The following is a 27,728-nucleotide window of genomic DNA, read 5'->3' as shown; positions in this document are numbered from 1 at the left end:
TTGAAACCTTTCGCTCATCTCCAGCCCTGCATTCAGGCCCCTATATAATGATCAATGCAGGCGATGAGATTAGTGCCCTGGCTTGACAGGCTCATAGACTTACAAATGACAGGAGGAGTCTGGGGCTGGTTTATTAACCACTACAGCAAGACAAAGTCACCAGCTCACTGTGTGTGGTCTTTTGTGGGAGTCTGCAAGCAAGTCTGCCTCCCTGCCCTGCCCATCAACAGCTACGCCAGAGGATGGGCAGCGTGACCTGAAGTGAATCAGTACACGTTCGCGACGTCAGTACTCAGCAGATTCAATACTGGGCACTACTGACTGAGTGCAGCCGCTGACTGATTGTGGGATAATCGAAAACACTAGGGGACCCAAATTCCTGTGCCAATATAGTAACAACTTACAGTACAGTACATACTTGTCTCTTGTGCAAGGATATGTCCTCATCCTTCACACAACAGAGACAGTTTTTAATCAATGTCTTTGGGCAACAGAAAAGGGAAAGCATAAAGTACCTAACTGCAAAGGTTACAAACCCACTCAAGGCTGTTACCCACCATGAAGGAGAGGGTATGCAGCGAGTTTAACGCCATCTACTTCCTACCCCTTGAGAGACATGCCTACAAATAACCAACGCAAAATAATATCTTGTACTTGTGATTTTGTCCAGAGAATGTGCTTGGGTTCTTCAGTCCTTGTGGTGCTGGTACTTCATTTGTACCCTGAGCAGTGACTCTGGCCGAACTTCCAAAAGCCACTGTGCATCTGTGGTTTCAACGTTCTGCGAGAAACTAATCACGCCACCGCACCAGAGAACCAGGGAAGTTCGGTTCCGGGCTGATCCCTGGATGTCACACAAATCATACATCTTGCCTTGGCTCAAAGCAAATGGAAAGCAATGAGAAAGCTTTCCATTTACTAGCCACTAGGCAGCTCCTTGACACACAGTCCCATAAGTTAAAAAATAAGGTGTTTTATGCATGATTCTTTGGATATGAGCAGTACCAAATGAAAACAAAAATGAAGCGTGGCTGGAAAACACAAAGCTTACGAATGAAATGAGTGAAAGGCGGACTGATGTAGTCGTCAGCGCTGTTTTACTTGGACCTTGTGGTCTTCAGGAACTAAGAGGCGACACTGCGAGATGAACTGCTTTCAGAGCCATGGCTCGGCAGGGCTCTGGGACACAGGCTGCCCCTCACAGTCTCAGGTAAACTGAACTTTTGCCGGCTGCTCTCAGAGTAAATCACTCAAGCTTCCTATCGCTCATCTACGATTCTGAAAACCTCTTGCGCAAACCCCCATTACACTTCTATTGTCCATTCCAAAAAGCCAAATTAATTTTAACTGCGATTTTGTGGCTTTAAATGCAGCAATCAAAACCTTCCTGTTTACAGCAATTTCCGAAGAAGGGTAAACTTCTAGGTCCAGCAGCACAATGCTCTTCCATTGAACTACAGGATTCAGGACACAATGTACTTATCCCACCTTTGTGAAGAAAGGAGGACAAAGATTAAATCCACTTTCTGCAGCTGTACTCAGAAACTGACAAAAACACATTTTCCTGATCATTTTGTTGTGTGAATTCATACTTCCAATCCAAGCGTTGAAAGCACCTTACCCTAACCACTTTCATTTCCTGAAAAGGTAACCAAGAAATGCATTTTATTGAATCGAAATGCATTTCTCCTACCAAGAGAGAGAAAGTCTTTATCATCTAATGACTAATGGAGATGAGGAACTTTTATGTTGTTTTTGTCCTATAAAGACACTCCCGTAAAATGGCTAGCAGCATTTTACAGAGTCTTCCAAGCAATGAAGCGATTTATTTCTCCTCAAGTTTTCTGGGAATAAAAAAATTACAGAAACCAGTATGCAATCAGAGATCACAATATCCAAGTCACACAGGAGAGAAAAAAAGCAAAAGCTGAAGAATTTATTAAACCAGATGCGTGCCTGCACATCTCTTAATCCGCTCTGAAGCGAGCTGACTCAGTGGCATTAATTACTAAATTTGAAGTCTTCTCCTAAAAGCCTAGCCTGGTAAAACAGCTTTTTAGATCTGTACTAAAAGGACAAATGGATGTGCTGTACGTAGAACTGCTGTCTTAAATTTGAGCTGTTGAAACTTCACTAGTGTTGTGTGCTTCAGGCAGCTCCTTTCTTGCCTCTGGTACTACTCCACCCCGATCAGTTACACTAATGAAGTCATGCATCGTGTTCCTTTGCGGTCATTTTCCTGCAGTCACCTTGGACACCACTGAAGTGAAATAACATGTTCTGGCTCTGTGCATAATGTAGTTTGGTGTCTCTATGGTCAGGACATCACATGCATTAAAGACTCACATCTGCTGTGAGACATGCATAAGCTTCGGGACTACCAAAATGAAATTTTGCAACATGTAGCCTAGTGAACGCTTTGATAGCTGCCCAGAAGTTTCAAGCCCACCTTAGGGGTTCTAGTGGAAGAGAGGACCCTGTGTGAATGACTGAAATAAAACGCGCTCTGACAGGGCTGCTCGGAGCCCTGAGAGTTGAGTTCTCAGCAGGGACACACAGGTCAGCTCCTGTCCCCCGCCTCCTCCAGATGCACGACTCCATCACACTCTCAGACACAACACATTCTCCTTTTTTTGAATGTGATGTGAACGTCAAATCATTTGAATTTTCCCACACTGCACAAACGCTGAAGACGCTCGTTTCCAAGAGCTGCCAATCTGCAGACGAGGACATTGAAATTCCGTGCCTCCTCTGCGATTGTAGTCCCTGCTATTCTTTCTTTTCTGCTTCACCCCAAAACGTTTTCATTGCCAGAGAGAGTCACTGCAACTGAGGTTGGGTAAAGGTTACTCCAAAACATTACTTTTTTTTTCTCTGCCAAAACACTTTCTATCGCATGGGTTGGAAATGACAGCAAAAGCACATATTATTTTAAACCTGCAAGGCTTTTGTAAATGGGAAGCATATTCATCAGCGCCTACAGAAGAGCACACAGATAGCAATTTGTGAATCAACAGCACAGAGCCAGGAGCCAGAGGAGCATGTCCGCCTGCCCACAGCCTTGTGGCTATTAATAACCTGTCAGATAGGAGCAGAGCCCAGAGATATCTGTATGAGAGGGATTGACAATAATCCTGCCATATGCACACTTGGATATACAGTACTCTGCTAAAGTACATCAATGCCCAGAATTAATACGCGATCCACCCGGATACAGGTGTCCGGAATTAGGAGCCTTCAGGCCTGGCAGATTAACATAGGAGTGTTAATGATACTGTGACTGATAATGTTACCAGCACAAAAAACATCAGGCAATATGCAACAAACTAGACCAGCAGAAAGAGTTGACAAAATGGCCAGAAAAGAAGTAACGAATGCATCAGTTCAATGGAACAAAATGTGCTTTTTAGCTCGTTTTAATCGTTTTGTTACACACCTTGGGCTCCCAATCCAGGTCCTGACTTCCCCCACTCCTGCTGGCGTTCATTGCTGATGAGGTCTTTACTGAAATTATTCCTGAACTGAACCAACACACTCCGTGGTTAGAACTTTTGCAGGTCTTGTTTTTCTACTCAGAGGTTGTGGTTTTTCAGTTGCTTAAGAGACGCAATGAGAGATGCCCAGGAGGTCACGGGGTCACTGTGTCCCCGAGTCCAGTGAGCTCTGGCTGACTCCCTCATCGCTCATACTAATCTTTTCAAATCTCTGCAGTTCTTAACATGGATGTCTAAAAATGCACAACACACCATTTTTCTCACTGACGGTCAGGTCTTCTTATTTTTTTCCTGCACGCACAGTTCTCTCTACGGAAAACACCCCCCTTGCTATCACAGAGTCAGGCAGTTTTTTTTTTTCAGAACCGCACATTCTGAGCTACAATCTCTTTCATTACAAAGAAAAAGGTGGCGCAGGCACCAGCAGGAATTCCTGAAATAAGCGAAAGGCACCCCACACCGTCCAGCGGGTGAACCAGGGGACAGCGGGTGCAGCCCAGTACTGAAGCACGCTCTGTCTGGAAACACCTGCTGAAGGAGTCTTGCTGTGGCCTGTGACCGTCGTTCCTCCCCAGTGAGACACTGGTCAACCCCCACTCGGCCCAGACAGCATGCACACCCTCCTCTCGTCACCCGGCCTTTGGGTTTCGGCCACATCGCAGGTCACATGACCTTTGCTGTTGAAGCAGGATTCGCCAAGTGCTGGATTCTTCCCCCACTAGCAGGGAGCTGGGATTGACGTCGCGAGACAGGCGAGTTTGACCCTGCTGACAGTGTGTTGTTGCCGTCGCAATGCTGCTCAGCACCAGAGGGACCGCAGGTTCAGGCAGGTGGCGTCTGTGCTCGACTGAGGCGTCAGTTGGTGCTGAGCTACTGCCTGTGGGGTCACCACTGGGCACCCCTAAATCAGCATCCCCTTCATCAGTACAGCCTTGCTGGAACCCCCTCTCGATGTGTTTATCTACTCTAGATGGCGCTGCTGTCCGTCACCTGGGGGCCAGCCTCACACAGGGCACACTGGGAGAGCTGGATCTGTACAGGCAGGTGCCCACACCAAGGCAGTGCCTTCCGGAACGGGGAAAAAATGTGACCTGTAGACGATTAATCTTTTGCCCGCTCATTTACTTCGTTTCAAAAAGTGGGGAAATAAAATAGAACAGTAGAACAATAGCTGAAAAGTAAAGAGATGACATCACATCTCTAATCTAATCCTAATTATGGTAAACCAAATCACTGCATCTTTCTGTGAATGATCTTTATATATCTTTTTCAGCTGACCTTTAGAAAACCTGGCCTAAAACACTGACCTTCGAGCCAGACGTCAGACTTTCACATGAACATTACTCATCACCACCCAGCGAATGGCGAGAAAGAACTCAGCTCTTTCAATCAAGAAAAGAAGAAAATGTCCCACTATAAACCTTATAGAATGGAGTGAGCGAAGAAGACCACTTTAATTTCATCCAATAATAACGCTCATCCTAAATTGAAAATACTTTTACAGTAGTAGGCAGCTAAATATATGTGGTATTTTTATGCATGATTTATATTTGTACATAAAAACAGATGACGTACAGGAACCAATCCCATTCCTCTTTTGGAATCCACGAGATGAGCTGAAATCAGCTGGGCGGCGGCTCTCTCTCTGTACCGTCAGCTCCCGGTACAGCACAATGCTTCCCAGTGAATCCTACAAGAGCCTGGGGAGGATGGGCAGTGACCCCACTCAACTCGCACGCTCCTCTGCTAGGATTAGCGAGGGAGAGCCAATTGCATAACCATCGCCTCCTCCTCCTCCTCCTCCTCCTGGGTCCCCCCTGCCTCCCTAACGCCAGCACGCTCCAGTTCCTGTACGTGACAGGCTGCTCCTGCAGCATGGAGGCCAGCGGAGCACATGCAGGCAGCACCGCCCTGGCTCTCCCTGCGCCCCGCACTTCCCTCTCTGGCCAGCAGAGGGCCTGCTTGCCACTCACGCTTCCCCCTGCCTTTCCTCAGATTCGCTCGGTGCTTGGGGCCCTTCCCTGCACAAACTGGTCATTATTTCATAAATACTAGCTTGCCTTAATAGTATTTTATCCCTCTCCGCTTGCAACACCTCATTTCTTCGTCCTCTCCCCAGAGTAGGAAGCAGATCAATCTTTTCCCGGGCTAATTACATTATCGATGCTGCAGCACGGACAGTGGTAGTTTTTTCTCCGCAGAGCTGGGGGTGTGCGGAAGGTAAAAGACCAAGAGGGAAATGTCAGATGTTCTTGCAGTGTGAAGTAGTACTATTTAATGACTGATTAACCCATGTTCAATTTTAAAATCAATGCTTTTCAGCTCTGCGGTTTCTATGCCTTGACTTCATTTGATCAGGCATTTGCAGATGGCCACAAATGCTGTTTTCTGCTCTCGAGACAAACAGTCAGGGAGTCATTCGAGTTTTCTTCGAAAACGCAGCTCACTTGGCTAGCCTGCCGCAAGCTAAAATACACCCTGGTTCTGCGCAATGTGTGGATTCCAGTGTGACCCTTGCACGTTTAAAATTAAAGGATTTCCACGTGTCTAAAGCAAGGTCAAAGAGTACAAATTGGAAATGGTGGTATGTCTGAAAATCAGCAGAAAACAAAACGCCTCGACACCTCCATATAATATGCATGAAAAACGTATATTAATCAAAACTAAAAAGCAGATAAGATTGGGGAGACTCCAGGACTAAGGAAGATCCCTGAAAGGTAGCAAACTCCATATTTCTCCACAGACAACACATAAATCGCACACAGCACACAGCACACAGCACACAGCACACAGCACACAGCACACAGCACACAGCACACAGCACACAGCACACAGCACACAGCACACAGCACACAGCACACAGCACACAGCACACAGCACACAGCACACAGCACACAGCACACAGCACACAGCACACAGCAACAGACTCCCATCGTCTGCGTCTCTCACTCGGTCCGTATTTACTCAATTACAGTGCTGCGTTCAGCCCCAGACACTCAGGCCGGGCGCGCAGGGTCTCCCAGGGTCTTCCTGTGATTGAGGGTTTGGCTTCCTTTACATTTTAGAAGCCCTTTCAACAGGAGGAGAGAAAGCAGCTTCACTGAGCCCCTGTGTGATCATGCGGAAATCGGGTTGCGAGAGGCCGAACTTTTAGAAACAGATGTGAGCTGTGCCGGGGACAACAGTGCAGAATAAAGTTGTTTTGTTTTGCCCTGCTGTTTTTTTCCCCGCCTGCGTACAGAAAATGGTTGCACTGTAACTAAAATAGAACCGCCGTCTCCAGGTCTCAATCCAGACAGGAGCGTTTCCGGAGCGCTTCCGGAACAAAAAGCCCCCCGACCCTTGTGGGCCTTTTTTCCCAGACCTGGAAACAAAACTTTTCCAAGAAAAACAGCACCATTCATCGTCGGCTCCATCACTCCCTGTGAGACCAGACTAGAGACAAGAAATGTACCTAAGGAGCTCCTGACTAGTTGGCTATCATCATTTAATTAAAAATAATTTTAAAAAACCCTCCAGTATTTGCAAAGCTTAGTTCTCTGGAGCCCAGTTTTCACTCAGTCTCCCAGCTAAAGCTGTAACGCAAGCCTCGTCACGGACTCTAGTCTTCTAGAGACCTTCTGCTCCGCAACACGAAGACCGACTTCAAAGAGGCCGAAAGAAAACTGCAGGACTGCAGCAATCCCGCACGTGTCCCATATGAGCTCGCCTGGCAACCTCGGGGCACAAAGGAATAAAGGAATGCAAACCTGCAGGTACGTTAAAGAGGAACTGCATTCTGGCGAGCTCGGAGGCTGCACACCTTGGCACGCAAAAAAGAAGTGTTTAATAACTGAAGAAAGAGATTTGTCTGTGTTCTCCCTGGCCGCAGCCCCTGTCTCTCCCCTGAAGCAGAATCTGGAAGGCTACTGACACTCTGGGGGGGGACAGAGCTCCTCCTGTGGGTGCCCCATCACGTGACGGACCTGATGGACCAACACGCTGGGTCTCCCCTGGGAGCCCCCAACAGCCCATGGGGCTTCCCTGTCACAGACTGTCGGTGGGGATGGCGTCCCACTTACGCCCCCACCCAACTCCCCCAGATCTCACGGCCCTCTGGGTTCTTCGCTTCATCCGAAGAAACCGAAAAAAAAAAAAGACATCCAATTTCAAGACAAGAACAAGTAAAGCCCAAATCTGGCAGGCCCAGGTCCAGGTCCAGTTACTGGTGAGCCAGCAGGAAGGCCAAGGATGACATCTACAATCTAATTTTGTTAACTGTTAACAAAGCTGGTGCAAGGAACTTCAGTGACCAGCACACCTCTCTGAGCTCTCCGGCAGGCAGGGTTCCAAAGTAAAGGACATCACTGCACTACAAGTGTTATAAATCAAGCTCTATTAGTTTTAATATCAGACTGGGATTACCTGCAAACTAACTACCTTTACACGTAATGACATACACAGATAATATTGTTGCCAAGACCTTAACAGTCTCTTTATTGAGGAACACTCAAAATATTTTCTGTACAGCAAAGAAATACAATACAATACAAAACAAAAAATAATCTGTCAGTGACATTTCTATAGACCAAACTCCAGAGAGAACTATGAGGCCTACTACATATTGCCCCATCAATAAGAAAAAGTCATGAACAAAGACTAATAATTTTGAAAGAAATCATTAAAGTTGAGCATTTATTTAAAATTATAAAAAGATGAAAAATTCAAATTAATCCAACTGCGCCACACGTAAAACATTACAAACCAGCCAATAAGATATATATATCTAAGTATTATATTTCTTATATATTACAAATTCTGGATAAGCAAAAAAATGCTTTAGTGCTAAATGAGGTTCTCTTTGCACAGCAGTTCCTGATTATCTTCACCAATCTAAGGGGTTAACCCCCTGCGTAAGAAGGATTAACAATGTCCTTTCAAAAGCCTCAGATGCAGCATCAGAGTGGGAGTCATCTGAGATTCTGCAATCAACTGAGATTGATTGCAAAACCTGTCCACCACAAGGCAGCAGCTTCAAAGGAGTCTTAACGAGCACAGCACTTCAAGACCCCTAACACGTAGGGTAATGATACCCCATTTAACGACGGGCCTGTTATCTTCTCCTGTTGATTGTTGCAATTTTTGTGGAGTACACTAGCATCTTCTAAAGTTCACCGTGCAAAAATAGTGTTACAGTACAACATGAAAGCATAAAAGGCTGCACAGGTTTCGATTGCAGGTGCAACGATTAGGGACAATGAGTGAGGTCAATTTATCTAGTTTTTAAAGACAAAGAATGAAATTTAATTCATGCAGCTCAATTCAAGCCACGTGAGTCAGTAACAAAACAGCTGTGGCGTTATCAATGGGTTGCACAGGACAACAATGTTAAGACGCACACAAAACCTACTGGAAGCTGGTAAGAGAACAAAACATTTTTAGGTTCCTCTGTCCTGTCTGGAGATCAAGATCGCCTGTGACATTTAAAAAAAGGCAGACGAGATGCAGTTGTGCACAGGGGTTTGCTAAATCCACAGGGGGAGATTCTAGCACACCTACAGAGAGCTGGCCTGCTGTGGGACCGCACTCTCTGCAACCAGAAATCACCGCTGCAGAAAACGCAGAGCAGGCGGGCAAACTGAAAGGTCGGATTGTAAAAAATCAGCGATTACAGGCAGATTACAGGCTTGTCTGGAAGCATGAAGGACAAACAAAGACTGCTTTTCACATGCGGTGGAGAGTAGAGCAGGACATGAAGGGAAATTGTGGGTGAAAGGCTAAGCATTTAGACGGATTTTCTACACTGACCTGGAAATACTTTGTCATTTTAAGTATTTTGCACTAATGAGTGTGGCAAAACAAGGAATGACCAAGGAAGTTCAATTAAGTCGATTCTCACTTTCCTCTCTTAGAACCTAAATGCTGTGTCATTTGCACTGCCGTATTACTGTAGGACTCGACAAAGTGTGAGAATGATTTATTTCTGTGAATTTCTGCATGTGGTGTTTTTACAGCATTATTATTAACAAAAAAAGCTGAAGCTGCAGTCGTTTTGTGTAGCATGTATCTTGCAGCTGTATATCTGTAGGTGTTTTCCCAACACTTTCATCACCACTCTTTAATTTTGACTCTACCCTCTGCCAGCCCGCTTTCTGTTGTGTTTGGATTCAGCTGTCTGGACGGCATGTCAGCCTTCGCTTTCTTCAGACATCAGTTTACATTTTGGAGACAAGAAAAGAACTGCATGACTGTCAGTTCATCATCATAAGTATTCATTTCCATCTCATAAATGACACGATACACGTGTGCAGACAAGCTTACTTTCTTTCAGCGAGTCGAGGTTGGACATCCAACGGCATTTTAAACAGTAATTAAAATATTTTTAGGAAACACTAAACTAAAAAGGTTATTAAACACATTGGATAAGGAGTACAAATGTGTTGAAACTTGACAGAACAAATAACCGTGCTTTAAACGTTAGCCACCAGGTGACAGTCAATCCTAGCATCCAGCTTCAATTAGCATGACTGGGAGAGGGATGAAACAAGGCCAAGATGAGGGCAAGATCTCATCTTGCCCACACGCCTCTCATTTCGCCTGTGGAAACTACCAGACTGAGCGAGATGAGACCGTGCTGAGACGCCAAAGAGCAGGGACAGACTACGAAACGAAGAACAGAGGGTGCCCAGACAGGAGTCGGGCCGCCGCAGAGAGAGAGCTTGCCGAAGCAGGACATCCGCAGCTGCAGGAGCAGAGAGGTAACGAGAGAGGAAACAGAATCTAACCACCATGACAGAAACGACTGCGGATTACAAGATCTACCCACAGCAACAGGCAAGGGCTGCACAATAGCTGGACACCGTGCACAGCAGGGAGAGCTTGGAGTAGATGACATCGCCTCGGGATCTCTACTGACACATACAGCAAAACCAGGCTCACCGTTTAAGGCCTGCGGTGCTAAAACTATACATGTTTAATGCAACTCCACGCTCGGATGACAGGCAAATTGGTTATGTCACTAACATACAACACAAAAATTACTTTAGCTGCTTGTCTTGCACGATCAACACAAACCTAATAAGACTTCACTGAAGCAAATCGTGGAATAGCCAAGGTGCAGTTCTGTGGTAAACGTTCACGAGTGTCAGCGCAGGATGCTCTTCTTCACGAAAAGGGCTGTGGGAGTATGGAACAAGCTACCCAGCCGTGTTGTCAAAGCTGATGCCCTGGATTTATTCAGGAAACAGCCGGGTGAGATCTTTGGACTGCAGCATTTATTATGTTCTTATGAAGAAACAAAACTTCTAGAATGGTTTCTTTGCCAGAGAGATTCTTAAATAATCCAGAAAAAAAAAACAGAGAAATAGCCTTCCGTGAAGTTTATGTTTGTTAAAAGTCTGCAAGCCTTCACGAGCATGGACATAGAATTAAGTCTGTGTAATGTAAAATTACATTTGGATTTTTAAGCTTTTTGCTTGTCCATCGTTAAGATCATTTTTTTTTTCGTAACAGATCCGTGGGACCTTTAATAAAAAAAAAAAGAGTGTTAAAATAAAATGGCTGTTATATGACTTTGGCTTTGCTTTATTGCTCCCTTAAAACAAGTCAGATCATCACAAACTATACCATGCTGACTATGATGATTAATCTTTACAAGACCCCAGGACACCCCAGGGGAAAAAAAAGATGAATAAAAGACTGATGAAGACTATATCTGAAACCTTTCCTTTAGCACCGTATGGAGGGCCAGGCAGCCCACAATTCCACATTCCACAGGAAGGGGATGGAACCACATTCCAGAATCATACACTGCGGCTGACCGATATGACATCCCCCACACACCTCCAGTGTTACAGAAGTCAGTGATGGTCCCAACCTGCTTCTCCATAGCTGTGTAAAATGGTAAAAAGAATTTGGTAAACAGCTCAGGGAAACACCATCTGTGTGCTTCTGACTTTAGTCATTTGGGTCCAAAAGCAAGAGTCGTATCTGCCACCGGGAGGTGACAAGTGCTTGAATCAAAGCCTGTTCTCATTACTGTATTGATCACATTTGTACACTGGGAACAGATATCACACCTTTTCTCCCCTTCTCTGATCATAACGAGACTCTTCTCATTCTGAATGTCAATAGGAGGCTTTAAAAAAAAGTAAAAGGATAAACTATACATCTTACAGACTCCAGTCTTTGTGAAGAACATTCAGACTGGCAATTAATTAACTGAGTGGGAACTAACAAACTTCATCCTTCTTCCAGAAAGCTATTAAATAAAAGAGATGTTACACTGCGCTTGGCCACAGTGAATAGGCCATTCAAAAGAGAAACATACATTTAATCTTTTTCTTCCATTCTTGAAAAACTTGATACTTGGGGTTATTTGGCAGCAGAGCCACTTCTGATGGGGGGGGGTCAATAATTTGGGGTACCCAGCTGCAGTTCCCATGGAACACACCTTATTCGGTTATTCAAGAACAGACTGTTATGGGTTATTTAGAATTAACAATTCAGAATAACCCACTAACCAACTCTTGATGTGCAAGAACAAATCTCTTAGATGCAATAAACGCTAATTAAATTCAATTAATTCCATAACCAGCTTGTCTTTGGGAGGACCCTGGAGTAAGTGGATAAAACTGACAGAAATGTGCACACAGAAAGGTACCCAGGTCTGCACTCGAACCCGGGACCCTGGAGTTGAGAGGCAGCTGCGCTAACCAGCAAGCAACCATGCTATGCCCTTGCATTCATTAAAAAATGAACATTGAAAGGCAAAAGTAAAATGTGAATGTAAATATTGAAAACCAGTAAAGGAAGGTGTATTGTCCACTTAAGAGAAGCATTGTGGAGAAATAATTAGAAAAATATGGTTTATTGAAACAGAACTTATAAGAGAGACAAGCTCTGTCTCCTCATCAGTCCCTCGAAAGAATTTCCAATCACATCATGTAGACGGTATAGAAAGAAGCTTACAAATACAGTAGTGTGCTTACACAGTATGTGACTGTCATTCACAGGCAGGTGAGCTTCGTTGCTGTGCTCGGAAAGGAAGGCTACACGTCTAGCTTGTCTCTGCATCCCTATTTCCCAGGCTTTGACAACCCTTCAAAGTGAACTCTTCCTGTTTCCAATTGCCTATGAGCCTTTTGCTCCGGCCTGTTAAAACCTAAATTACATGGGATGCATCTGTCCTTTCCCTTGTCTTGACCTTTATCCGTGCATTTCAATAACTGCATCCGAAACCTCACTTAAATATTGTTTTCTTAGGCATTCTAATGACCAATTACGGAGCACTGCACACAAGATGAAGACAGCACTAGCACCAGTGAGCAAAGATGCCGCTGGGATACACTACACTTCTCCGAGCAGCATCGTGAGAATAGACCGAGGGAGGAAAAACAAAATTCAATTTTGCATCCCAGGAATGAAATAATATTATGAAAAAAATCATATAATTAGGCCAGGTAAAAGGCAAGCAGAATAGAATGAAAGAAAGACAAAAGAAAGAGCCTTGAGCCCTGGCTGATCTGATGAGCATCGCCGGTGTCGTCATATAAGAGGACACTGACATAACAAAAGGTTTTCCAACAATACTGACTCTTAGTTGGCTCTAACTGACCTATAATTAGGTCAGGTAAAAGGTAAACAGAAGCGGAGCTACTGCCGATTCAGTCAGCATGGACCAGTTGCATACACCCTCAACACAATGCCGACTGCGCTCTGGGCAGTGAAACCCCCCCAGATTAGAACAGGGGTTCGGATGGGAAGCCGGATCAGTGGGCGCCGAAAAACAGAAAGAAGAAACAGCATTTCGGCTGCAGAGCCTTCTTCAGCCTTCACAACTGTAGGTTCTGCAGCCTGAACGTTGTGCTTTCTATTTCTTTCCGTTAATACTTTCACTAGTACAGGCGAGACGGAGCTCTTCTTGAGTCCAGAATATCCAGAGTTTGTTTCTGTGTATTTTAAGGTACCGGCCATGTTTCCTCATACCCTGTTGTAGGGGAAACCATAAAAACCGCATTCCATTTAACACACCAGAGGTACCATTCAAAAGAAATAACTACACTTCCATAACCTTCTCCCTTTGGATTTTCAACTTGAGAAGAAAAATAAACATGTTGCGGTGCCTTAAGGGAGACAATGAGATGATCAGGGAAGGGTCGCTGTGAGATTTGGGGTTTATTTGACGCCGCCGCCGCCGGCGGGAGGCCGACAGGTGTCCGCGTGCGAGCTCGGCGCGCGTCCTGCAGATGGCAGCCGCGCCGCGAGAACGAGAGCGGTCCGAGCGCCGCGCGCTGCGAGCTGCGGCTCTTCTCTGCTGGGTGCGCGAGCGAGTGCTGGAGTTTCTCGCGTTAAGAAAAACCTACAACAACAAAACAAGAGGCGTTAACCGCCCTGTAAGAAAATAAACATGCGTGCGCCATGAATAAAGTGCACAATCATCGAATGCAATTGTAGATCGATTCTTCTCGACAACTGCCTCAGTTTGACAGCCTTTCATGAACGCTCTTCCTCCTTCCTTTCCTGCCAATCCGCACCAGCAACTGATTAAACCGGATTTGTAGTGTCTGTTTTTTTCTTCCCCATTTAGAGGCAGCAACAAAATCGGCAATAAAAAAAATCATGCAACAAAAAACGCGTACAACTTTTTTTTTTTTTACAAAATGAGACTAATCCCAGTTATACTAAAAAAACCATGAGCAAACACCCCCTGCTCTCTCCCCGTCTGGTTGAATACGCTGCGTTTTTACGGGGGGTGGGGGCTGCCCCACGTGACCGCCCACAGCGCCTTATAAACATGAAGCTGGCGAGCCGGCAAGCAGGAATTTACTCCTGACAGTTGGGTTGGAGAGGAGGGCGGAGGGTAGCGGTCGGCACGGGGCTGGTACTTTTCCTCCTTTTCTACTGAGCAACTGTAGCCGTGCACAAAATAAAGCGAGCGACAACGCGCGTGCAACAACGAGTGCTCTAAGGTAAAGCGATAAGCCAACCAAAGAGCCTCAACTTCCCTTCACGCTCGGTTCAGCGGGCTGGCCAACCGTCTTCCTGGTCAAAGGGGGCGAAAAAGTGCGAGAGAAGTTGCCGTCACCTTCGGTCCTGCCATCTGAACGCAGCCTGGCAGCCCGCTGGTCTCTACCTTGCGAGCCCCGCGTCTAAACCGCACAGAAATTGGTTTCTAGCGAAAACACCAGCATGGATAGCGGGGGCTGCCGTTTGAACGGCGGGGGTGTCGGTGGCGGCGAAGTCGGAGGAGGAGGCGGGTCGGCAGCGGGATCCCGGCTCGGGATGATCACCCTGGAGGATCTGGAGACCTTTTCCGAAGAGCAGCCCGCGGACTCGGCGTACAACAGCAACGGCAGCCTGGAGGAGGAAGGCGAGTCCATGGAGGAGGAGCAGGACAGGCTCCTGCAGTACTGGCAGGACGTTGGCAGAGGACATCAAGTGGACGTGCCCAGGGGTAAGCGCGGTGTCCCCCGGGGAAACTCCCTGACACCCGGTCATGTGCGCCGGGAGCGAGAAATACCTGTTCCTCACAACCCGAGCGGTGTCGGTTAAAAGCGGACAGCGGTTTCGTGCGTTTCCTGGTATACAGAACCACAGTCCCGCTTGTTTGTCATCAAACTTTTTCAGCCATGTCTGATATTTCTCAAATGCAGTCGATTTGTTGGCTTTTTGTGTGATAAAAGTAACAGCAGTATTATCACTTGACTAAAAAGCGCGTAGTGCTACTGTAAACTGCATAGTTTTACGTACTAAGACCCACTGTACATCTGCTACAGTAGATTAATATCCTGCTTCTGTAGTGTGGGGTGTATAATTGTTTTAGACGGGGGGAAAAACAATCAGTGCAGGACTGGTTAAAAACGAAACAGTTGACCAAACCTATTTCTGTACGAATATTCCTGTCGTACTAAAGTGAACATCCTTCGTGTAGCTTCTGGTCAAGGCGCTGCCGATAACCTGAGCCCTTGTGACAACGCTGAGAATTAGTATTGCTGTGGGACGACAATAAAACTGGTTAGGAGAACTGTGATATGTATGCGACGGGACATCTTTACTTCACTTTAACAAACACCTTGCTATAGGCTTTGAAGCTCGGTATCGTTCACGAGAACTAAAATTAAGAGAAAAGGGGCTGAGATTTGGTTTAGGAAAAACCAAGGCAAAACCATAATTGCCCGTGGTTTAAATCCCGGTCGTGTTGCGCGGCGTTAGACTGTGGAGGAGCGCCGCGCAGGACTGTGGCGGTCACGCACACGGAGGGCCATCCGTGCCCCAGCAGACGGCCCACACGTTCGCTGGCTCGGTCTGCTTTGTGCAGGGCCTTCTGAAAAGCCGGATCGCGCTCTTTCCGAGTCACGGCGTTTATTGTTCGGCTAGTTTTGTACAGTGAGGGAACTGTCCCACGTCCGACAGGGAGAACCGATCTCAGCCCGAACGCCTCACCTACAGGTTGTGTAGAAATGTGCATCCTTCCATCATGACACTGGTCCTGTTCAGTGCAATATCTTGCAATGCGGTTAAGTCGTGCGATAGGAGATTTTACGCTTTCATCCTCCAAAGACATATTTTGATGTCAACTGGACAGAACGAATTCATGTGTCATTTAAATGCCAATTGACCCGTGCATTATTTATCACTGCGTGTCGAACACATTTTTAAAAAGCGCTCTTAAAAACTTTGTGTTCTGAAGGAAGTCAGAAATCATGTATTGTACTGGATTTATGAGCTGAATGCTAGCAATCAAACACACCCTTATAAGAAAATGTACCAGCAAATAAGCAAGAGACTAAACATCATCACGTATATTTGACCAAAGGAATAGTACAGGAAAGGAGTTAAATCTCATACCTTGAACATATAAGCCCTGTTATCCCCATTAAGGTGCAAAATAATTACTAGGCAGAATAAGTGACTGAAAGTACTCTTAAGAAGGTAAGCTGTGAAACGTGCACCCATCAGGATATCCTGCGATGTCATTCAGTGCAGAACACGGGGACAGTTAGTGTGCTAGTTTCCAGTTGTTCTGCAGTTAGTATTTCAGCCACACAAGGATGAGTATGGTCAGCACTGAGCTGACAGTGCATATATAAAGTTTACTCACAAACTACCTCCAGTCATTCTGCAGCTCTGTAGAGAACCAGGGAAAAGCCAAGACCCTTCATAACCATCACAAATTTAGGTCAGAAGTTTCAACTTTAAAAAATAATAAATGGAAATGGTGCTACCGTTGTTCCTTAAGTACTGTTCATGATTCCCAAGTGCTTTCTAGCATTCCTTATGGGGAAGAAGAACCACCCATAAGCACACCGATAATTAATAAATCTCAATGCCAATAAAGGGCCGTGAGCAGAAAGTAATAAATTGATTAAAACATAGAATCTCCATAACCCAAAACTGCAGTGCTCCCGAAGATCAGTAAGTAACTGATTGTGCCGAAATTAAGGAGTTTAATCCACTGTCGCAAAGACAGCCCAATGCATTTTAGTGTGTTGAAGAAGTACAGGACTGGATGCCAAAAGACATGGCTTTCTACGAGAAGGTGCCCTGTAAAGAGGCTTAAATTAAACCAAGAGAGTCAGGAGAGGACACCATCACTTAATGTAATCCCTATAAACACAGCTGCCCCTCTTTCCTCTCCTGCTTGTGTCCGACTGGCCGCACGGATCCTCACAGTAAAAACCAGGAGCGTGCCGAACTTCATCGTGTGAGACCGCAAGGTTCTCTGCTTAGTCACTGTGACCTGTGCTTGCAACTGTTTGTCAGAGAATAAGTACTGAGGAAAAAAAGTCAGATACCATCCAGTCCCCGAAAAGGGCAACAGAACTGCCTTCCAAACAATTCCTAAAACTTTATTCCTTCTCTTCTGAAAGTTATCTATCATCTTGACGAATTCTACAGCACCCACTGGGTCTCTTGACGATTTGAAACAAGCTGGCTAAGAAACCCAAACTGCTTGTTTGTGTCTGTGGAGGAATCCGAAACTCCATTTGGACAAAAAGCCATCTGATCAGTACTTCGTTTCTGACAATCGCCTAACCGTTTTGAGTTGCCATCACTAGGTGGGGACGGAAGAGGAAAAGGTAGAGGTAACCACGGCGACAAGCTCGCAGAGAGTGCTGTTCTCATCGGAATATTTACAGGATCTAATGGAAACGGCTCACCTCCTTCCCACTATGTCGATCCGCTAATGTAGTTTGGAAAGAAATGCCAAAGGAAGGCCCCGCAAGAGGGAGAGACCAGCGAGGAGTGGACGTGTCCGTGTCCTAGCAATCCCGAGCCTTCATGGAGCATAATCCCATGTCCCATGTACAGCATGACCCAGGAGGCACTTCATCTACAGATGAGGTTTCGGGTGTAGACATTTAAAGTGCAGCCCTCTATTTTTAACATTCAAGAGCAAATAAATGGAAATCCTCGAACCGTCATGAAATACAATGATTTCTTTGTGGTTTAAGGAGAAGTGGGGGGAGAGAAAAGTCCCACAAGCCAGACTGGCTGAAACTGACTATTGTCTGCAGAAACATCATTTTCTAATCGCGTTACTTTGGACGATTTAGTGTGAAACAACATCAGCAGCACAGGAGGAAAGACCCTTTAATTTCAAGAAACATTTGTTGCCTTATATATTAAACTATATGAGTCCTGGCAATTGTATACATAGATAACATACCATTCTGCGGTGATACAGAAGGAACTCTTGATTTAATATTCCCTGCAGCACCAGTATTGCTGTACAGATTAATGAAGAGCCCTGCAAGCAGAGACGCGCATAGCACGCTAGGACTACAGGGTCATGCAGTAGCTGTTACATGTCCTTCTGCTATAATATACGCTACATGTAGTGATGCCTTTGCATATGCCACATTGCCTTTGGTGGGAATGCCATGGATTAAATATACAAGAGATTTGAGCTTTTCATATTGATCCATTATCTAAAACTCAGAGGTGGAATCGGGGGGGGGGAAGATAACCATCATATTTTTACAATGAGAGGAAAAAATAGGGGTTAGAGGCACAGGCTAGACGTGTCCTTCACGTAATATCCCCCCGGAGATCGGTCTCACTCATGGATAAGAACTATTTCCCTTGAAAATGATCCGGTACATCGGTGACAGCCCCATGATCAGAAGGGGAAGGTCTGCGCTGGCGGACGTGCAGGCCAGGGCAGCAAGATGAGGTGAGCTATTGGGTTTCCCTCAAGCAGAAGTACAAGATAACTCTGTCCCGGTCGTACCAGCCTCCCCGTTCTAATCACGAGCTACTTTCCGCTTCTGGACATTATGATGAGTCGTTTTACCAAGGAACAGAGGTTAGACGAGCTGTGGTTTGGCCAAAAAGAGGTGACTTCAGCTCTCTGTGCCAGTATGTGGCAGTCCGCAGCTTGCAAACCGCGAGCCGGGTTATAAATAACACTCCTGCCGCCAGCAGTAGTAAAGCAGCCCATGTGACCCACTTCCTCAGCGCACGGAATGCTGGCGGGAGGCGCTGTAGGCTGCCCCGCTGGAGAAGGTCCTCCAGATTCCCACCAGCTGTTCCCGGAGTCCAGCGGTTCGCAGCGTCACCGCACAGGAGTAATCAGTACAGCCGGTCGTAAACATTCCTGCTGCTCCTTTTTACAGTGTTATTCCAAAGCACTTGTTGCTTTCTTTATTGTTTTTAAAAAAAGGAAATGTTAATGAAGGGATTTGTTTTGTCTACCATCCCCTCTACAGGAGAGGGTCTTTTCCACCCAAATGCGCACAAAATGGGGTGGTGGGGGGGGTGGGGTGGGGAATTCAAACTAAAAATTAGGAAGGATTCAAAGTGAGAGTCCCTCCCTACCCATTGAACAGGGTGAGTAAACTAAGGGGAAACTGGAAAGATACCCACCAAGCTTAGGGCTCACTGGCTCAACAGCTCTTGTAGAAGACGGCAGTTATGGAGAATCTTGCCAAGCCGGTGAGGCACAGGTCTGAAGTAGGTTTAAGTTTCTTGTACCTCTGCTGGTTTTGAGTTCACCAGTGCAGCCGGGCTCAAGACCGTGGTCGTTTGAATGTTTGGGAACTGAGTGGCAGGCAGGCTCTACCAACGTGGTTAAAGCAGGGATCTCCTTTTTCCATATTTTAACTGTACTGTCTCTACGATAACATCCACCATGTCCAGAGTCAGGAGTAAACAGCAGCCCTCCCAGGAGCTGCCACGGGGAAGGGCAAGTAGGGTTTGGAAGAGAAGAGTCTTGACAGTGCCCAAATCTGTGGAAACTGTACTCTAGAGCCCTTCACACTAACTACTGCATCACTATCTATTTCTTTAACTCATATAATGTTCATGTCTAAGGAAGGAGAAAACTTGGGCCCTAGTGTCTAACCCTTAAAAATGTAATGGCTTGAAATGTTCTGCGTGCCTCAGAAATTCAACTGTCCAAAACCAACCTGAGAGGACAGGTGGACATCCACCCAACTCCACGAAGCACACAGACGGTATCGTTCGCATTCTTCGAGGCCGGTCAGAGAGCAGGCGTTCCTGCTCCGAGCGCCGGTGACAGGGGGGTGCAGGAGGTGCTGCTGCACACGAACCTGTCGCTCCAGGAGCCGCAGAGCCTGCCAGCGTGTGGGCTCCCCTGACTGCCACGCCTCCAGGCGCAGCCGCGCCACTGATGAGCTCGGCTTTGTGGCTTAGAGGATTAGTAAATCGTCTCCAGGGGCCAAAAAGGTTGCACGATTAAATGCTTTCCTGAAATAACCGAAATTCAGCCTTCTCAACCCCCTCCCAGTAAGATGCAAGAGAGTCATGAGTTTGTCGACAAGTCTTGAGCCCTACACTCTCCAAAGCACGTCGAGTACTTGGCTGTAAGTGCCTTTACCTGCTGGTTCTCTTCCTAGATGCAGCACATCAAACTCCCCTTTTACAACAAAGAAGAATTTCTCATGTGGTGTAGTAAATACGATCACAAAAAAGTTGGGCCTTTCTGTCCATCTAGCCCAATTATTCATCACCCCAATGGATGTAGCAACTCCTTGATTTCATTACAGGCCAGGTTTAAATTGTTTTGATGCAATTTACTTAATCCATCATTAAAACAAGTGTCTTACAGGTCTTTATTACTGCATTTGTCTCAGCCAAAACACACTATAAAAAAATATTAAGCATCTGGTCACTGCCCATCACGGTGACAAGGTGCTTAAATATTATACTGTTCGTATGTCTGATGCTTCCCCACTCATAAAAACTCACGGGTACCAAATACGTAGGAGTCATTCTGCCCTTCAGTCTAACAGATTCAACTCTTTAATGCATAATACACACTTCTCTGCAAACTATCACTTGAACATAAAACAAAATTGTTCACTTGTGAAGTAGAGGAAATGGTTTAATATACTGTAGTTGATGGTTAATCAAACCACTGCAATACGGACACAGAGAAAGCAGAGACTTCTAATAATGTCTTAACATTTAAGAACAAGCTTAATCTGCCAAAAAATCCCCTCTTCTGACTGCACTTTAGTGGATCACTTAACAGCCATGAACTGTTATATAGGCCTGTTAGCAATGGGTTCTTCATTACACACAAAATTAAAATATCATGTTGTATGCTGGAAAGGCAGGGTCCCACAAGCAGGGGCAACAGAAAGTCCATCAGCTGACTCGGACACGGACTCGGACACGGACTCGGACACGGACTCGGACACACAGCCGAAAAGTCAGCTGTCCAGTGAACCAGAAAATCCCAACACATGTACTTCCTCTTTAAAATATCTAGCCTTCCTAAACGGTTCCCAAATAAATTGTAAAGGGCGTGTCGGTTCAAGTTTAAAAAAAAGCCTAGAATGATCCGTCAGTACCGAGACCAAGATATAAAATCCCACAGTCCCCGTTTCATTAGGAAAATAAATGCTTTTTTAAGGAAGCCAGTTAGAATCTTATTTTCTCATTGCTTTTTATTTCTCTCCATTAAGAATATAAATAGGACAAAAGCCTGATTTATGCACTTTAGCGGATCACTTTGAGAAAGCATGTTGTGCGATACAGGCCACATAAGCAATAGATTTTCTTCATTACACGCGGCATAAATACATCAAACGCTTTGGAAAAACCTGAAGTCTAAACTTATACTCCAGAAATCTGGGATTCTTTCCTCTGTAGTGACAGTGATCTGTAAGAATGCCGTCTCTCTCTCTCGAGACGGAGAGATCTGGACTGTATTGCAGTGAGATTTCTACACCAGTGCTTCCTGAGCACCCATCCCTCAACACAACTCCTGCTTCTCCTCAGATATGGCCGTTCCTATCCAGCAGCTGACCAGCAACAACCAGGGCACACAGGACCGCGAGAGTGTGCCCTTCACTCTCATCACTCGCAAGGAAAAGGTGAGTCTGTGACTTACAGACTGGAGACGCAAAAAACATACAAGTGCCGGAGATCATCAGACTCAGTAACCATGGTCTTCTTAGGCCGGGTATTACTTTGTTATAAGCCAGATGTGTTTGAGAGGTTATACTTCTATAAATGCATAATAAACAGGGTCCAAACATTTATAGACTGCATATAGAAAAAAGTCCAACTTCAACCAGGTCCATAAATCTGTAAAACCCAAAAATGTCTTAATTTTTGAAGGAAAAAAAGCCAGTGATGAAAACAAAACTGTCTGCATGCACGTGAGTATAAAAGAGTACTACTAGTCATCATATTTTATTAAACCACAGCTGAATTCCTTTTGCCCTTCTCTTGTTCATGTGCTGTGGTCAGAGAGTGAGAATATTGACTGCACACAGTTTAGTGGCGTGCAGTTACTTGCCAGCAGTCTGTCTCTAATGATGGAAATACAACGATCCCAAACTACAGGACAGCTGTGCCAGGCAAGCGTGAAAATGAGCAAACCTGCCAACAGCCAGGAAACTCCTAAACCGATTCAAGTGCCCAACAGATACAGCATCAGAAAAAACATTTTCAATCCAGCGTTTTAAAGAGAACATATGGCACGAAGCTTGTCAAAGGGGAACTGGACTTTAGGTCACCGACTTGAAAAGTCAGCCTATAGCTGAAGGTCTGCAGTCTCAATGCACATTAGCTCCTGACTAAGGGATAAATGAGATGCGGCCTGTCACGGGGACTGCTGGGAGGTTGGCTGATTGTTAACGCAGTCATTTTGTGTTTGATAATTTTTTTTGCTTAAGAAGAAACATGTGGAACACATCTGGGTTGACTGGATAAGAGCATTTTAAGCCAATATTAGGCCAATGTTGGAGGCATGTGGCATGACCCTTCAGCACAGAGTGGCTGATCCTCTCCAACGAACAAACTTGAAACCTCACATGTATTCATGGAAGGAGCAGACCTTTTATTTTAACCACAGCAAAGGCTATTAGCTCCCTAGTCTCCTTAAACTAGTATAAATACCAGGGTGTAAGAGGCTTACCTCACTGGAAGGGATCTTATTAAAGGTGGGGTGGCTCAGGAGCAGGTGGAAACCTGAGAAAGAGACCATCTCCCCTGCTCCTCGGGGAACTGACCTGTAGAAACTGCTCCTCTTGGAAGGGTTTTCTCTTGACCTTGGTTGCCATGACCTCGCCTCCTAACTCCCACGAGACTAACGGGTCTCTTTGTGGACAGACATTCTCCCGTTTTATACTGTAATAAGCTGAAGTCCTTCACATTTCCTCAGAGACTGAGTCAGACAGAAGACAGTTCTTGGACATAAGTGACCTATTGACCTAATTAATAAGCATCCCTTCTAGTGAGGAGACAATAATTGAAATGGATTCAAAAACTGTTCATTTAACTCGTGTTTAAAAGCATTGGCAAATCCACTCCACTCTCCATTATAATACAGTAATTCCAATAGAAATATCCCATACTGTGCACTGAGGCATGGAATCACTAGAGATCATGTTTGAAAAGTGCGGCTCAGGAGCTTCAGGTAGGTCCCGGACTACAGCATCGGACAAAAAAAAAAAACCCAGCCCTGTTCACTGAAACAAGCTCCCATTTCATACCGCCATTCTAAGTCAAGGGTGCAAAGTCAAGTATTTCTCCTTAAAAGTACAAGTCTTCTCCAGGGGCCTCACGGATTTAAAACAAGCTCTCTTAAAAACGGCTGGGTGTGCCGGGAAAGGCTCGGGAGGTGTGGGAGGTGCCCCCGGGGAGCCGCTGACCTGTGTGAACCTTTCCGCAGTGCGGGGACGTGCTGTACGAGAAGAGGCACTACGAGAAGGCCCACTGGGCGTGCGTCACCGTCCTGGAGGAGCAGTACGAGCAGAGCATCTGCCTCGGGTTCATGAAGCTCATGAGATACATCTGCCAGCAGAACGCCACAGGTGACCCCTCGGGCCTGCTGCCGAGTGCACTGTGACCGACGCGCCTGGCCTCAGAAGAGGGCACGGCTGCTTACAGGCTCCTGTCCACCCGTCAGTATTCTCTATCCTTCAATACCTTTCTATACCCGTCAGGTCTCCCCCCACACCAAACATTTGCATTCTGGAGGACCTTCCATTACTGAGGCCATTAATACCTCCCCTTCTGAAAAGGCCAAACTGACATGCGAGACTCGAGTCATTTTTTAAGAATTTGGGGACCCTGACAAGTAAGAAAGGTGCTGAATATCACAGTGCTAGATACATATGAACCCATTAAGGCAGTAAGAAGGTACAGAGGCGACGTCGCACAAAAACGTCCAAGTCCTCTGCTTTCGGCTACAGTTGTGTTTATAGGATACCCAAAGCCCTTCCCATTGACTTGAAACTGTACAAGACGTCTCTAGCACCCAGAGCACTTCCACGTCTGATTTCCACTGTAACCATGAGAAGGGTAGAGAGACGGGCTCTGAAGAACGCAAGACGCTTTTAAGCGGAGCAGCTCTCCACAGACGCATCTCCTGTCCCGTTCAGGTGGTTTCCTGGGACTGACCATCCCGATAGTGACGGTGGTGCGCACGGAGAACTCCCGCTCGGTGCTGTCCCGCGAGGTCACTGTTGCCTACTACCTGCCCTCCCAGCACCAAGCCCGCCCTCCTCAGCCTTCCGACCCCGACATTGTCATCGAGGAGTGGCCGGCTGCCATCATCTACACCAGGTGAGCGTCGCGAGCAGTGAAGACTCGCTGGCGGCAGAGGAACTTGCCGGCTATGCTTCGTTTCGTTAAACCGTTGAAACGTCAGGGCGCGCAACTATAGAGAAAGCCCATCGCACCACTGAGATGCAGAACAAAAGGGCACGTATAAGACGCAGTAGCTAAAGCTCGTCTGGTGTAAAGTAGTTGTTGCCCTTCTCAGAATGTTACTGAAAACTACAAATAAATACCCACTAGTCTCGCTACTGGTACACTGATTTCAAACTACGAAAATAATAATAATTCGTTACACTTATATAGCGCTTTTCAGGACACTCCATTCAAAGCGCTTTACAGGTAATAGGGAATCCCACTTACACCACCAATGTGCAGCCCCACCTGGATGACGCAACGGCAGCCAGAATACTCTTTTTCGAGAAACGTCATGGAATTTTTAATGACAGGATCTTGGTTTTACGTCTCATCCAAAGGACTCCGCCTTTTTTTACAGTATAGTGTCCCTGTCACTGTACTGGGGCATTAGGACCAGCCCAGACTGCAGGGTGAGCGCCCCCTACTGGCCCCCCCTAGCACCCCTTCAAGCAGAAACCTTCCTTTTACCCAGGAGGACTGCTCAGCTTCAGTGTGTCGTCATTTCCGAGTTGCAGGGTGATATGGCTGCTGGCGGCGAAAATCTACAGAATCTCCAGGCATTCAATTTTGATTTACTTTTACTAACAAACAGCCCATGTCTTGTCTTGTCTTTCCCTCCCTCTCTCTCAGGACCTTCGGCGGGGCCACCAACGAGCACTCCATTCTGTACGAGATCAGCTTGCTGGCAGAGGTGCTGGAGTGCCCAGAAATCCGCCTGCAGGACACCTTCATCGTGGCCGGCTACACCAACCCCGCCGCCGCCAACCGGCACAATGAGATCTGGTTTCTTCAGCGGCCCTGACCAGCAGCACCCCCCCCCCTGCTCCCCCAGTGTCCCCGACTTTCCACTGTCGCTCTCTCTGCATCCCGCTTCTACACAGAGAGCCCCGAGAGCGGAGGGGGATCTCCGGTTCATTCTCCCGTTCTTATTTAGGCGGTAAAGGTACTGATCCCATGCACAAGTCATAACCAGTAGCTTTTCCATCATAATTTGCAAAAAAAAAAGGCCAATTTTTTGCAAACTGTGCTGAGGAAGCAAGGATTGTGGATTTCACTGAGGTTACTCTACATCTAAGAATTACGCATTAGCACACTCAGTCTACCGCTATCGATATACCGCTATATCTTTTTGGTATTTGAAACTGTAGCATTTTATTAGCACTAAATCAACAAGATTTGTTCAAGTGGGTCTTTAAAAAGATGGAAAGGACACGAGTTCTTGACTCTTGGTGCGAGACTGTCACTTATAGAATCATTCAACTAATCTGCTTCTGACATTAGGAAGCTAGCAGTTCTTTACTGTCCGCCTTTAAAAACCGCCTCCTGTAACTCAGTGTACTAGAACACACAGGCGAACGTGACATGCGAAAATCGTGCAGCTTCGCAGAACTCATTATCAAGCCAACAGACTGAATGTATCGATCTTCAGGAAAGTGAAAATGTTCCAAATCACTGAAAGCTTTTGCAGTATGACAATCAAGTATGATTTGCATCCTGTATTGTCCTGTGTTCTTCATGTGATGAAAATGCATTCCTCATTATTGAAGCCGTATTACTCTCCAGTTAACTCTATACCTCTCTGGGCTCCTTGCTGTCCTGGACATTGCTTTGTGTCAGTGTTAGTGAGCGTGTACTACTACTAACCACTACTACTAGATGAAGAGTGAGAAATGTTATTAAAGAAATATGCACATATATATTACTGTTCTTAAAGTTTAGAGTATTGAGAGTCATATACACATTATATAACAAAAATGGTATCATTAATTTTTTATAACATCTTCTTTCTTAGCACTGCTGTCGATGTATTCAGTAGATGGCAGGATTGCAAGAGAAAAGGTTATATTTTTTATTCATAAGAGGAAAAAGAATTTCAACATTGGTTGTAAGTTTTAAGTTAATAAAAGAATTGGGGAAAATGTTGTGATACATGTTTTAAGACAGAGGTCAAATTATTTTTATAATGAAATTAGTTTTTGAAAAAAAGATGGTGATATAGATCTAAATGTACATTTAAAAGAGAAAAGGTGTCCCTGGGTGATGATCAAGATGCTCCATTATTAAGTATGAAGTAGGCACTGCAACTGCAATAAAAATATAACAATCCTAGCGAAACTCCTTGTGGCTAAGCCCATTCCTGCAGCTGCCCATGCTGGGATCCAGCAGTTGATTCTGTAGCCTAATTAGTCCCAGGAGAGACAGGAAAATGTCAGTGACCAGTACAGGTGTGCTAAACATCTGAGGGAGACCGGATATTTGGGAAACTCCAGTTGATCTTTTATTTCATGTTCCACACTTTTGTAAGCCTTTTGTAATTGTGCTTTATGAGCTGTTTTGTTGAAGTGAAAAGAGCTACTGTGGATTCTTTGGTATATTTTTCTTTCTTAAAAATAAAATGTAATCTATGATCCTTTTCAAAAACTATCTTTTGTCTTGTCGGTCTTCTTTGTTGGGAGGATCCTATAGCATTAAAAGTTAAAAATTCAAAAGATGCACAGGAATTTAGAACAAGCATTTAGACAGCAAGTGACTGCTATATTATTAATATTATTATCATTAATAAAATTATATTATAAATGATATTCATAAAACTGATAATATAGCTATGTCTAGTGGGTATAACCTCATTCAACATTTCGTTGGTGGCATGCTTTAGTAAGACAACAGGAACTGACTTTCTGGTCAATAATAATTAAGAATTAAGAGTTATTAAATTACAACAGAGTATTAAAGAGCGCAATTCACCAGAAATTCCTTCACAAAGAGGGGTTAAATTTAAACAGCACATGTGGGGGCTTCAGAGTAAGAATGCAGACTGCCAAAATCAGTGCCACTGTCCACAGGTAAATACTGACAATGACAGGACAAGACAGGGGTATTATTGCAGGCGACACAGTAACCCTGTGCCAGTACAGATGTCCATGCAAAATTCACTAATCATGGCAATGATCATACACATTTGCTTCATAACGAATTGACTGAGGAGTCACTGATTTAATATATCCCAAGGCAGAGTAAGAGATCACGATTTAAGAAGTTAGCCACTACTCCGAGGTTAACATCACCAACTCTTAGCTC

The 27,728-nt window shown here is 45.4% G+C and overlaps 2 protein-coding genes across 3 annotated transcripts in view; one reads left to right on the top strand and one right to left on the bottom strand.

Moving 5' to 3' along the window:
• The window catches only part of fancm (FA complementation group M), a 63,870-nt gene that overhangs the window by 30,101 nt on the left and 6,041 nt on the right, over positions 1 to 27,728 (bottom strand). The window lies entirely within an intron of this gene.
• soul3 (heme-binding protein soul3) lies at positions 14,267 to 27,074 on the top strand. The gene is made up of 5 exons (XM_088648080.1): positions 14,267 to 14,928; positions 21,726 to 21,820; positions 23,626 to 23,767; positions 24,338 to 24,521; positions 25,281 to 27,074. Exons 1-5 carry the CDS (start codon positions 14,664 to 14,666, stop codon positions 25,450 to 25,452), a joined length of 858 nt encoding a protein of 285 aa, XP_088504206.1. The 5' UTR covers positions 14,267 to 14,663; the 3' UTR covers positions 25,453 to 27,074.

The sequence above is a fragment of the Lepisosteus platostomus genome, chromosome 10, assembly GCF_059453375.1.
Source record: "Lepisosteus platostomus isolate fLepPlt1 chromosome 10, fLepPlt1.hap1, whole genome shotgun sequence".
In the NCBI taxonomy this organism is placed as follows: Eukaryota; Metazoa; Chordata; class Actinopteri; order Semionotiformes; family Lepisosteidae; genus Lepisosteus; species Lepisosteus platostomus.
Note: the sequence above shows the minus strand (reverse complement) of the source record. Positions and strands in the feature narration are given on the sequence as shown.